This window comes from Emydura macquarii, unplaced genomic scaffold, assembly GCF_026122565.2.
Source record: "Emydura macquarii macquarii isolate MOO-44397 ecotype Brisbane River unplaced genomic scaffold, CSIRO-AGI_Emac_v2 contig_2768, whole genome shotgun sequence".
In the NCBI taxonomy this organism is placed as follows: Eukaryota; Metazoa; Chordata; order Testudines; family Chelidae; genus Emydura; species Emydura macquarii.
In genome coordinates this window covers 34204752-34217683 of record NW_027132905.1, presented here as the reverse complement: position 1 = coordinate 34217683, position 12932 = coordinate 34204752, and the positions used below count along the sequence as shown (strand labels likewise).

Sequence of the window (12932 nt, the reverse complement as noted above, 5' to 3'; positions counted from 1 at the left end):
TCCTGAAAAAGAAGTTGGGTGAACCAGCCTGAAAATAGCTGATGCCCTTACTATGTGTTACTATTATGTCACATTCTGCTGTAAGTGATGTAGTCTTGATCATTCACTACACAAACACAATCTTTACAGATCATCATCAGGGACAGCATATAAATGGAAATGAAACTTACCAATCTCACTGGCCTTTGCTCCACCACTGCTGCCCTTCCCCCAGCTGCCCAACTGCGCTTTAGGCACAAGCTGAATCTTCTCATCTATTGTAGACTGCAATACACATCAACACAGATGATCAAGTCCTCACAAACAGGAAAATGTTGCTCCTTACCTGCAAATGGGTCTTTTCATATATTCCAATTCACTAAATGTGGTACAGCTGGTAAGTCCCCCTTGTTAGCACAGAGGCATATTTCTAGTAGATTCTTGGAGACCAATCCCCAGCCTCTAAACACACCCCAAGTAGATACTTCCAAATAGTAAGTGTAAAATATCTGTGTCTGATAGTAACTTCCTATCGATAAGATAAAAAAAATTGACAGTAGTTTTAAGGAGGGAATAAAGGACTGGTGCATTGAGCATGTGAGAAACAACCAGTTTGTGTATAATGAATAAATGGTTTCCATTCACTATGTAATCTGCCAATTCTGGGACTGCTGGGAATTTGCAAGCAGCAAAGATCAGAACAGAGAAGGGCATGGAAAAAAAGGGTTTGTAGGATCTGAAGGGCTTTTCAGTGTCTGACAACAATAGGAATTCAGTTTTGTAATAATCAGCAAATGAATTTATTGACTACCAGGTTGCAACCCTACAGATCTCCTTGCAACAGCCTGTTTCTTTCTGCCCATGAAGCTGCCATGGAGATAGTTGTATATGTATAAATCACAGTAAGGGGGCTTCTCTGATCTGAATTGTAAGCCTGAATATTAGCAGAATAAATCCACCTTACTAGACAGGTTTTGGAGGCCTGTTCTTTGATCTCCACAAAGAACAAATGGCACTTGATCTGCAGAAAGGTTTTATTCTGTCCAGTCCTACTTTTAGGCCTCAACATCTAGGCACTGAAGGAAAATTCAACAAGGTGGTGTTGATTAGGGTAAAAAGAAATAAAGGAATCATCCTAATTATGTGACGGACCAAGTTCTCTTTCTTTATATAGAAATTCTCAGGACTATTTTGTCTGGAAAGAACTCTAGGAAAGGACAGTTCACTTACCCTGCAACTGAACTTACTGTCACAAGAAATCCCACTTTGCTGGTAAGAATAACAAAAAGCAGTTTGTTAGAGCTCAGATGGAGGCTGGCGTAAGGTTTGCAGGACCAGATTAAAATTTCTAACTGTCTATAGGAAAGTGAACAGCTGGTATAAGCCTCCTGATTGCACCTAGAAATCTACAAATACACGGTGAGTGCTTCTTGCTCATTTTAAACCACAGATCCTCAAAGCTCTTGGTGCTGCCCTGTATGATAGGCAGCAAGTAAAGGGCAAGCAATACTCTTCCCCACAAAGAGTAGTTCAGTTGAGGAGAGAGGAGGTGATGGGACACTGGAGAAAGAGGAGTGGCAGCAGGGGAGCTATAGCCAGTTTCCCTGGCAACGGAAACCAGCTATTAAGGGCTCAGATCTCTCCTACTCGGCCTGCATCAGGACTCCAGATGCTTAAATCTTCCCTGCCAGGCAGCTCTTTAAAGCACTGCCAACTAAGAAAGGATGAGGGAGAAAACTTGCCATCCTCTGAGGAAGAGGGTTACCCTTTCCTCTTCTTCCTTCTGACCCTTTTTCTTGGGTATTTGTGGGAGGAGAGTCCAAGGAACAGAATGAGAATCATGAAAGTGTAGAAGAATCATCCCAAGATGACTTCCTGGGCATCTGCCTGGAATATCCAGAAGTTGAGTGGATGGTGGTCAGAGAAAAAGGGTCTGGGCAGGAGACAGAAAGATACAAGAGCCAATTCTCAGAAAGTTGTTGTATAGAAGAAGCCTACTATCAGGCCTGAAGCAAAACTGAGTGAATACTGTGGACTCCATATACAGTACTGAGAGTATGGTGGACACCTCTGCCTAAAGAGGCTAGAAACTGAACTCCAAGAATCTTCCTGAAGGCTGCCTCCATGATAAACACAGACAGGCCTTCTAAGGCATTGGAAAGGCCTTGGGGGATAGTTGCTTGATGTACTATTCCATGTCAAAGACAGTATCTGAATTCACATTTTCTTTTCAACTCAAGAAAATTTTGGGTCAAAAAAGGATAATTATGAATCTTTAAAAATGTGTACTTATATTGTCTTTCCTTAGTTCAAATAAACTATGAACATTCAGAACCAAATAAAATTTGCTCAATGTTTTATTTACATTCAGCTCAGACCTGCCTCTCCAAAGATTTTAAAAATTAAAACACCTGAGATAAAAGAGTAAGGCAAGGTTCTGCACAGGTGCCTCTTTGTAACTATAAGCACCAAACCATTCCTGAACAGATCTAAACAAACAAAAATTTCCCAAATTAATATCCAAGTAGCTTTGTCAACATTAAGTGACTCTGTCCATTGATACTTACTTACCTTAGTGATTTTAAGGAATTTGGTGGGGTCCAGCACTCGACTGTTCTTTGCCCCCTGAACAGTGTTCCATCCACCTTCATCTACCCTCTGGACACCTACAAAAACAACAGTCAATCACAACCACCTTAAAACGGATCCTGATGGTCCAAACGTACCCAAGGGCAATGTGTACAGTCCTCAACTCTAAAACTCGGCCTGAGGAAGTCAAAGAAGATGCTGAAACCCTACTGTGAGCCCAGCACAACTCTACATACAATGCGAATGTTAAGCATGAATTTTGGAGATGTATTCTAGATTAGATATTATAGACCAGTGGTACTCAACTTATTTACCATTGCAGGCTGCATATGCAGCTCTGTGTGTTACATGGGCCGCATCTACATAATATATATACTAACTGTATGGCCCTGAAACTGTTACATGAACCACAGCTGTGTGTTGATTGGGCTGAAAGCAGCCTGGAGTTTGAGAACCACTGTTATAGATGCATGGAATATTCAAAAACTATTGTACCAATTTTATAAACATTATGTGTATCTTTCAGAGCTATGGATTGTATTTTTACTCCATAGGGGAGTTATAGGGCATTCCTGCAGGAACTAACATCACTGGGGGGTAATTAAGTAAAATTCCTAGGCAGGTGGCAAGATTGTAGAGGGTTCACCATCTGAGGGAAATGCCATATATGAGTTTGATCTGGTTAAAGATGGTTACTGAACAAAGAATTGAGAACTGTAAAAAGTGGCCACCCTGACATAGGAAGGAGTCACTGTCACTCAATCCAAGAATTAGCACGACATTGTGACCAAGAAGGACAGACTTGCAGGAAAGGTTTGAAGAACTTTGTTCCTGTCTTTGTCCCATGAGTTTTGAAAAGGAAAATCATGCCTCACCAATCTACTAGAATTCTTTGAGGGGTCAACAAGCACGTGGACAAAGGTGTTCAAGTGGGTACAGTGTACTTCAATTTTCAAAAAGCCTTTGACATGGTCCTTCACCAAAGGCTCTTAAGCAAAGTAAATGGTCAGGGGATAAGAGGGAAGATGGGAGCACGGATGAGGGATACAAGGGGAAGGTCTCTCCTGGATCACAAACTGGTTAAATGACAGGAAACAAAGGGTAGGAATAAATGGTCGGTTTTCAGAATGAAGAGAGGTAAACAGTGGTTTCCCCCAGAGGTCTGTACTGGGACTAGTACTGTTCAATATATTCATAAATGATCTGAAAAAAGGGGTAAAGCATGAGGGGGCAAAATTTGCAGATGATACAAAAGTACTCAAGATAGTTAAGTCCAAAGTAGACTGTGAAGTGTTACAAAGAGATTGCACAAAACTGGGTGACTGAGCAACAAAATGGCAGATGAAATTCAATATTGATAAATGCAAAGTAATGCACATTGGAAAACATAATCCCAACTATACATATAAAATGATGGGGTCTAAATTAGCTGTTACCACTCAAGAAAGATTTTGGAGTCATTGTAGATAGTTCTCTGAAAACATCCACTCAATGTTCAGTGGCAGTTAAAAAATGTTGGGAATCATTAGGAAAGGGATAGATAATATGACAAAATATCATATTGCCGCTTTATAAATCCATGGTATGCCCACATCTTGAATACTGCATTCAGATCTGGTCACCCTATCTCAAAAAAGATATATTGGAATTGGGAAAAATACAGAAAAGGGCAACAAAAATTATTAGAGGTATGGAAAAGCTTCCATATGAGGAGAAATTAATAAGACTGGGACTTTTCAGCTTGGGAAAGAGACAACTAAGGGGGGATATGATAGAGGTCTATACAATCATAACAGGGGTGGAGAAAGTAAATAAGGAAGTGTTATTTACTCCTCCTCATAACACAAGAACTAGGGGTCACCAAATAAAATTAATAGGCAGCAGGTTTAAAATGAACAAAAGGAATATTTCTTCACACAACATGCAGTCCACCTGTGGAACTCCTTGCCAGAGAATGTTGTGAAGGCCAAGACTATAACAGGGTTCAGAAAAGATCTAGATAAGTTTACAGTGGATAGGTCCATCAATGGCTATTAGCCAGGATCAGCAGGGATGCAAAAACCATGCTCTGAAGTGTCCCTAGCCTTTGTTTGCCATAAACTGCGAATGAGTGACAGAGGATAGATCACTTGAGGATTGCCTATTCTGTTCATTCCCTCTGAAGCACCTGGCATTGGCCACTATCAGAAGACAGGACACTGGGCTAGATGGACCATTGATCTGACCCAGAATGGTCGTTCTTACATTCTCTATGATGACTGCCTGGTAAGCTAAGACCTGCATGTGAGCTGTTTGATGTTTTTAAGATAGAACAAAAACATTACAGAGAAAACCTGAATAATACTTTCTTTACGAAGGCTGACTGGCCACTGGTTGGGCCAGTCATTGCTCTAAAAGCAGAGCTGCAGTTGCTGAACTAAACTCAGACTAGCTGGGATAATCACGGTGAATTGCAAGAGGGAGTCACAGACCTCTGCCTTCAGGAAGGTGATAGAGGCATAAGACCTAAGTGGAGTGCCCTTAAGAAGGTCACCTGAAAAGGGTCAGAGAAGCAGTTACCTCAGGAATTGTGGCACACATAGATTATTAATTGTTGTATTGTAAACAGGCTGGAAAAAGAAGCACCACAATTTTGAAGGATAAACATTTTTTGTCATATTTCCCTCTGACTACAGCACAGTTTTCTCAGCCTGTGTTCCTGGTGTTTTGATTTAGCCATTTGAATGTATTGTGTAACATAAAAAGTTCCAAAAAGAGGCAGAAGAAATGGCTTCCTGCTACCTTTGAAAACTCGTGGCAATTGGGTGAGGTCCTGGACGATTGGAAAAAGACAAATATAGTGCCCATCTTCAGAAAAGGGAAGGAGGAGGATCTGGGAAACTACAGATCAGTCGGCCTCACCTCAGTCCCCAGAAAAATCATGGAGCAGGTCCTCAAGGCATCCATGTTGAAGCATTTAGAGGAGAGGAAGGTAATCAGGACCCTCAGCATGGATTCACCACAGCCAAGTCATGCCTCACCAACCTGATTGCCTTCTATGATGAGATAACTGGCTCTGTGGATGTGGGGAAAGTGGTGGACATGATATACCTAAACATTAGCAAAGCTTTTGATACAGTATTCTTGCCAGCAAATTAAAGAAGTATGGGTTGGATGAATGAACTATAAGGTGGTTTAGAGAGCTGGCTGGATCGTTGGGCTCAATGGGTAGTGATAAATGGCTTGATGTTTAGTTGGCAGCCAGTATCAAGCAAAGTGCCCCAGAGGTTGGTCCAGGAGCCGTTTCATGGATTGCACCCTCAGCAAGTTTTGTGGATAACACTAAGCTGGGGGTGCTGGTAGATACACTGGAGGATAGGGATAGGATACAGAGTGAGGATTGGTCCAAAAGAAATCTGATGAGGTTCAACAAGGAGAAGTGCAGAGTCCTGCACTTAGGATGGAAGAATCCCATGCACTGCTACAGAGTGGGGTCCATCTGGCTAAGCAGCAGTTCTTCAGAAAAGGACCTGGGGGTTACAGTGCATAAGAAGCTGGATATGAGTCAACAATGTGTCTTTATTGCCAAGAAGGCTAACGGCATATTGGGCTGCATTAGTAGGAGCATTGCCAGAAGATTGAAGAAAGTGATTTTTCCCCTCTATTCGGCACTGGTGAAGCTACATCTGGAGTATTTTGTCCAGTTTTGGGCCCCCCACTACAGGAAGGATGTGGACAAATTGGAGACAGTCCAGCGGAGGGACACCGAAAATGATTAGGGGGCTGAGGCACATGACTTACGAGGAGAGGCTGAGGGAATGGGGCTTATTTAATCTGCAGAAGAGAAGAGTGAAGAGGGATTTGATAGCAGCCTTCAATTACCTGAAAGGGAGTTCTAGAGAGGATGGAGCTAGGCTGTTCTCAGTGGTGGCAGAACAAGGAGCAGTGGTCTCAAGTTGCAGTGGGGGAGGTCTAGGTTGGATATTAGGAAAACTTTTCTTACTAGGAGAGTGGTGAAGCACTGGAAGGGGTTACCTAAGGAGGTTGTGGAATCTCCATCCTTAGAGATTATTAAGGCCCGACTTGATAAAGCCCTGGCTGAAATGATTTAGTTGTGAAAGGTCCTGCTTTGAGCAGGCGGCTGGACTAGATGACCTTTTGAGGTCCCCTCCAGCCCTAATCTTCTATGATTCTACCTGAAACAGCCTGATGAAAGTAGCACTCGCTGCACAGATTCAGCACACACATATTTCAGCCTGCAAGATGAATCATTTCTAGAGATTCAGGCAGAGTTTCTTTCCTACTATTATTATAAATTATAGAATCATTAAAAATAGAAGCCAATATGCATTTTGTCTGCTTCCTTTTTTAATTATATCTCTTGTTTTGTAATTTTTAGTATATCACAGAAGATTTTTCTGCATTGGGTCTGTCAAGCATTCTTCCTTGACTTATGCTTCATTGCTTGCCAATTGTTTAACCTTACTCTTATTTCTTTACCTACTGGTTCTTGTACATAAAACTGCTCTCCATGCTTGTGGTCTCATTAGCCATTTTATACTGGAAATCTTTTTAAAGTTATTTTTTGTTTTACTTTTATCTAGTACCTGGTGGTACATTGTATCTGTGCATTTCTAGTGGTCCCACCAGTTCAGAACAATTTGGAATTTAAAAATAATTTAGAAAAAAATGTCTAGCCATTATAGTTATGAAGAAAAACTTCTGACCATGAATCAGTGCACTGCTGTCTTACTGAAATTGCTAAGGCCATATCTTCACTGCTGAATGCAGTCGACTTACTTGAAGTCAACTTTCAGCAGCCGATTTTTAGAAGTCGCAGCAGCATGTATACACTACGCTGTTTGCGCAGGTCTCCTGCGTTTACACTGAGCACTCTTAATTTGAACTGCAAAGCAGTGCAATATGGGTAGTTATCCCACAGTGCAACTAGCCATGGTGGCTGTTGGGACGAGTGTCACTGTGCTATGATGCAACGCTGCTTCCCCCTCTCTTCCCCCCAAACAAACAGGAAAAGTATTTTTGTGCTGTTTTCTTACTCCCCGCGCTCACCATGCTGCAGAGACATGGAGCCAGCTCAACTCTGCACTATTATTGTGAGCATTACAAATACATCGCGGCTTATCATTGAGTATTTTCAAAGTAGAGCAAGAAGCCGAAGCGCACACAACAGCGATGCTACAAGCCATTGAGCAGAACAATTCCCGATTGCTGCAGGGTGTAACGAATCATCTGCATTCCGTGGAGTGCCGGTTCTGGTGCAGGGAAACAAGCACAGACTGGTGGGACTGCATCGTTATGCAGCTGTGAGATGATGATCAGTGGCTGCAAAACTTTTGTATGCGAAAGGCAACTTTCCTGGAACTGTGCTTGGAGCTGGCCCTGTCCCTGAAGTGCGTGAATACTCGCTTGAGACAAGTTCTGACAATGGAGAAGAGAGTCGCCATCGCTCTGTAGAAGCTGGCAACCCCAGACTGTTACTGCTCGGTTGGGAATCAATTCGGAGTCGGTAAATCTACAATGGGCACCGCTGTGATTCAAGTATGCAGGGCCATCAATAGACTTCTTCTACGAACGCTAGTGACTTTGGGAAATGTGCAGGACATAGTGGATGGGTTTGCCACAATGGGGTTCCCAAACTGCGGGGGGGCCATTGATGGGACGCGCATCCCTATCTTAGCGCCTGTCCACCTAGCACCCGAGTACGTAAACCGCAAGGGGTACTTCTCCATGGTCCTGCAGGGGCTTGTGGATCACAGGGGTGGTTTCACCGACATCTGTGTGGGGTGGTCTGGGAAGGTGCATGATGCATGCGTATTTCGTAATTTGGGGCTGTTCTCTAATATGCAGTCGGAAACTTTTTTCCCAGACCAAAACATTCAAATTGGGGGTATGGAAATGCCCATAGTAATCCTGGGGGATCCTGCCTACCCCTTGCTCCCTTGGCTAATAAAGCCGTACACCAGTCAACTTGACAGCGACAAGGAGTGTTTTAATAAGAGGTTAAGCGGTTGTAGAATGTGCCTTTGGGCATTTAAAGGGTAGATGGAGGAGTCTCCTCACTAGGCTGGACATGAATGAGAAGAACCTCCCTTCTGTGATATCTGCATGCTGTATTCTTCATAATGTGTGTGAAGCGAAGGGTGAGAGGTTCCCCCAGGGTTGGGCTGTGAAGGCAGAAAGACTGGCTGCCAATTATGAGCAGCCAGATGCCAGCACTACACTGAGAGCTAACCGCGTAGTGCTTTGCATTAGGGAAGCTTTGAAAACCAGGTTCTGCAATGAGATGCAGGACTGATTTCTGTTCCTGCATGTGTTTGCCTTTGGTGAAACCAGCCCCCCATCGATATCTGTACCCGACAAATCCCTCCAGAACAAGATATGATTTATAAAGAAAAGTGTTGAAATGATGCTTAACTTTATTTATGAACATTCAAGTCATGGGGGAAAGGGGAGAGTGTTCATTCACTGTCTCAAGGGGTAGGGTGGTAGCTTGCCAGCCAGCTGTCAGCGTGGCCACTGCTGCTTTCTGTTTGTCTCCACTGGGGTAGAGGCGAGCATGTACTGCAGCATGGCCAGTCTCCTTAGAGATTGGCTGGGGGCTGGGGAGTGGGTTGGCATCAAAGTCCTCGGTTGAGGAGCATTATGGAGGGGCTGCAGCATGACTTTGTCCTTCCTCTGTTCCTCCTGAAGCTCCACAAGCCTCCGCAGCATGTCTGCCTGGTCCCACATGATTCGCAGCATCTCCTGTGTGGTACTGTGATCATGCTCCATTGTTTCTCTGCGAGTCTCCCTATCCATGTCCATATTCTGGGAAAAGGTGAGCCGCCACGTGCTTTGCTGTGTCTCTGTGGCCGCTGCGGGGTTCATGAGCTCGCAAAACATGTCATCTCTTGTTTTTTTCCCCCTCTTTCTAATCTGCGATAGTCTTTCTGCAGCATTTTTTGAGGGTGGGGCCAAGGCCGAGGTGTCTACAGAATGAAAAAAAAATAACAAGGTAGCCACTGTTAGCATAGTGAAGAAAATGATACAACTGCAACAATGTAGACAATAATCCCCTGCAACAATGTAGACAATAATCCCCATGCAGTGCACAGGGCAAACACAGAGCCCCATTACATTCCTGAGGTCCCAGAAGGGTCTGCTCTCTGTGCCCTTACAGAGAGGATCTGAGGTCAGCGTGGTGTGTGTGTGTGTGTGTGTGTGTGTGTGTGTGTGGGGGGGGGGGGGGGGAGGGGGACGGCGAAGGGGGGGTGGGGGAGAGAGAATCTCTGCTGGTATTTTAAATCCTTACACAGAGGAACTGTGGAGAGTGTGGGGGGGGGGGGGGTGAGGGGCAGTCTCTGCAGGTATTTTAAACATGGGCGGTGTGCCCTTACAGAGAGGCACTGCGGACGGGGGGGGGGGAGGAGAGGGTGGGGAGTGGGGGGAGGGGAGAATAGGGGGCAGTCTCTGCTGGTATTTTAAACCCTTACAGAGAGGAACTGCGGAGAGCGTGGGTGGGGGAGTCTCTGCTTAAAACAAAGATTTGCTGGACACAGCGGGGTACCAGCAGTGTTCCACCATGATGCAGGCTCCCTTCATTGCAGCAAAGTATCCTACCGTGGAGGGAGGAACAAGGCAGCCCTCCCCTGAAAATTTTTGCGAAGGATAACAGATTACATACATGAAAGTTTCCGTGAGATATCAACTGATGATAAACGGAGCATTTCTCATCACATAAATAAACTGTTCCCTAGGTAACCCCCCAGTACAGTCACCGAAACACCTGAAATCCCCTTCGTGCCCCCTCCCCCCACCAAAGTAAAAGGACAGAACTGCTAAGAAGAAAAAAAAAACTCACCAGATATGCCTTCCACGGGATCATTAGTGCTGTCCTGTGTGCTGCTGGACTGCTCTGGTGTCAGAAATATGTCCTGACTTTCAAGGAGAACGGACACCCCGCTCTCATGCACCCTGCTCTCATCAGCCTTCTCCTCCTCCTCGTTGTCCATGGAGTCCTCATCATTGTCCATGGACTGTGACCTATTAGAGGTAACGATGCTGCGGGGTGGCACCGTGGTGGGATCGCCACCGAGAATTGCATGCACCTCATCATAGAAGCGGCATGTTTTGGGCGAGGAGCCAGAACGGCTGTTAGCTTCCCGGCTTTCTGATATGACTGACGCAGCTCCTTGATCTTCACGCGGCACTGCTGACCGTCCCTCTTGTGTCCCTTCTCCAGCATGCCCTGGGATATCTTCCCATAAATGTCCAGATTCCTTTTACTGGGTTTGAGCTGAGCCAGAACGGACTCCTCACCCCACAGCCCAATGATATCCAAGACCTCTGATCAACTCCATGCTGGAGCGGTTTGGGCTTTGCAGTAGCCATGCAGAGAACAGTGAAAAAGCTTTCTCCATGCTGGCAGCACAGGAAATGAAAATTCAAATCTTCCCGGGGCTTGAGAGAAGGGAACATTTCCTGGTAGCGTGACCACAGAGCAGCACAGCGTGACTGTCCAGAACGGTCAAAACGGTGCATTGTGGGATACCTCCTGGAGGCCAATAAATTCGATTTAAGGGAAGTTGTGTCTACACTAACACTAAATCGAATTAACAAATTCGATTTAGGCGCTATGCCACTTGCAGAGGTGGTCTTATTAAGTCGATTTTTGAGGCAACTTAATTCGAACTAACAGTGGTGCCAGTGTAGATGCAGGTGTACGTAGGTAAACGTAAGTGACTTTACGTCGATCTACGTTGCCAGGGTAGACCAGGCCTAAGACTGGTCAAAACAATGAGGCAATTCAGTGCTGGGATAACCAAATGTTTTGCTACTGAAATCACTAGGATCCAGACCTGCTTTTAGTACAGTATAGTAGCACTGTACAGTAGTACGGTAGCTCAGAAAAGGATGAACAGTCCCTATTCATCTCAATGGATGTTTAACGTTAATGCCTAATAACCTGACTGTAAATTATCACACCCTTTCACACGATAAACTGCACCTTACTGTGGGAGTACTCCCATTTGTTGAAATCAGAGTAATCATGAAATAAGATGCTACTCGGTGTGAGTAAGACGGGAAGAATGTGACTCCTAAATAGTAATTATGATACTTTGAGATCCCTGGGAAGTCCTAGAAAAGTGCAGTGATTCACATCAATGTAACATTTAAGCATCAACCACCCACCTGGTGAAATCACCATTTTACAAATAGGGAAACTGAGGCATTTCAGAACTTAAGTGATTTGCCCAAAAAACCCGACATACACAGGAAGTCAGTGCAGAGCCTACAATGGAACTAGATTTCCATAAGCCCGTCTTTGTTAACCATCTCATCAGTGATCATTTGAACAGGAGAAACCAGCTTCTTTGGGAGGGTGGATGGTGCTTGACACTGCAGAGGCATGCTGGAGAAAGTACCCTCAGATTTTCCTCCTTTACTAATCACATTTATGTCCATGACAAAAATTCCTTAACAGAACTGGGCATTTTTAATATGATTCTGAACTGCTGGCAGTGGGTGCCTCGCAGTGAAATGGGAGCTAAGGTGTGGTTCCTTACCTGGTCTTCTCTTCTCTTTGGTCATGAGTTGCTGAACCTTTCTCTGCTCTTCTTGCTCTTCAATTTTTGCTTCTTTATGGATCTGCTCTATAGTCTTGGGGCCTTGATCAGCTCTCCGGGATACCCAGTTGCACTGTATAAGGCAGTACACAAGAACCTAAAATGAGTTCTATGGCATTTACAGAGAGGCCTAGTAAATGTGATACTATGAACATGGTGAGAGTAAGGTTTTAAAAGTGGCACAAACAGTTCAATAGCTACCTGGTCAGTAATCTTCTCACCCTTAGGGTATGTCTACACCACAATTAGACACCCACGGCTGGCCCATGCAAGCTGACTTGGGCTAGCAGGGCTTGGGCTGCAGGGCTGTTTAATTGCAGTGTAGACATACCCTGAGACATTCCGGCTCAGGCTGCGCCTGGGATCCTCTCACCTCAGTGTCCTAAAGCCGGGGCTCCAGCCTGAGACTGAACATCTACCCTGCAACTAAACAGCCCTGCGAGCCTGCATCAGCTGGCATAGGTCAGTCGTGGGTTTTTAACTGCAGTGTAGACATACCCTTAAAGCAGAGGTCCCCAAACTGTGGGGTGGAATGTTCAGAGGAAGGTTTGGGAGGTGAGGGGGAAGTGGAGTGGAAGCGCCACCCAGCCCTAGTCTACCCCATCTCTGTTCTGGCCCCACCCCGGCTCCCAGCCCTGCTCCTTGCCCCAACTCTGTTCCTGGCCCCAGCCCCGGCCCCAGCCCCAGCTCCAGACCCCACTGTGGCCCCGGCCATAGCTCAGGTCACAGCTCCAGGCCCCAGTCCCAGCTCAGGCCCCA

At 45.0% G+C, this 12932-nt stretch overlaps 1 protein-coding gene across 12 annotated transcripts in view; it reads right to left on the bottom strand.

The window, feature by feature from the left end:
- The window catches only part of EIF4G3 (eukaryotic translation initiation factor 4 gamma 3), a 401491-nt gene that overhangs the window by 49521 nt on the left and 339038 nt on the right, over window positions 1-12932 (bottom strand). For 10 of the 12 annotated variants that reach the window (XR_010923446.1, XR_010923445.1, XM_067566985.1 and 7 more), the window contains 3 exons: window positions 12114-12246; window positions 2551-2645; window positions 171-264 (listed from right to left, as the gene is read on the bottom strand). Coding sequence is in view for 9 of the 12 variants with exons in the window: in XM_067566985.1 (XP_067423086.1) it covers window positions 171-264; window positions 2551-2645; window positions 12114-12246 (322 nt within the window). In the remaining 3 variants the exon portion in view is untranslated. Of the gene's footprint in view, window positions 1-170; window positions 265-1782; window positions 1913-2550; window positions 2646-12113; window positions 12247-12932 lie in introns of those variants that run through there. The other 2 variants (XM_067566987.1, XM_067566989.1) reach the window with 2 other exon arrangements.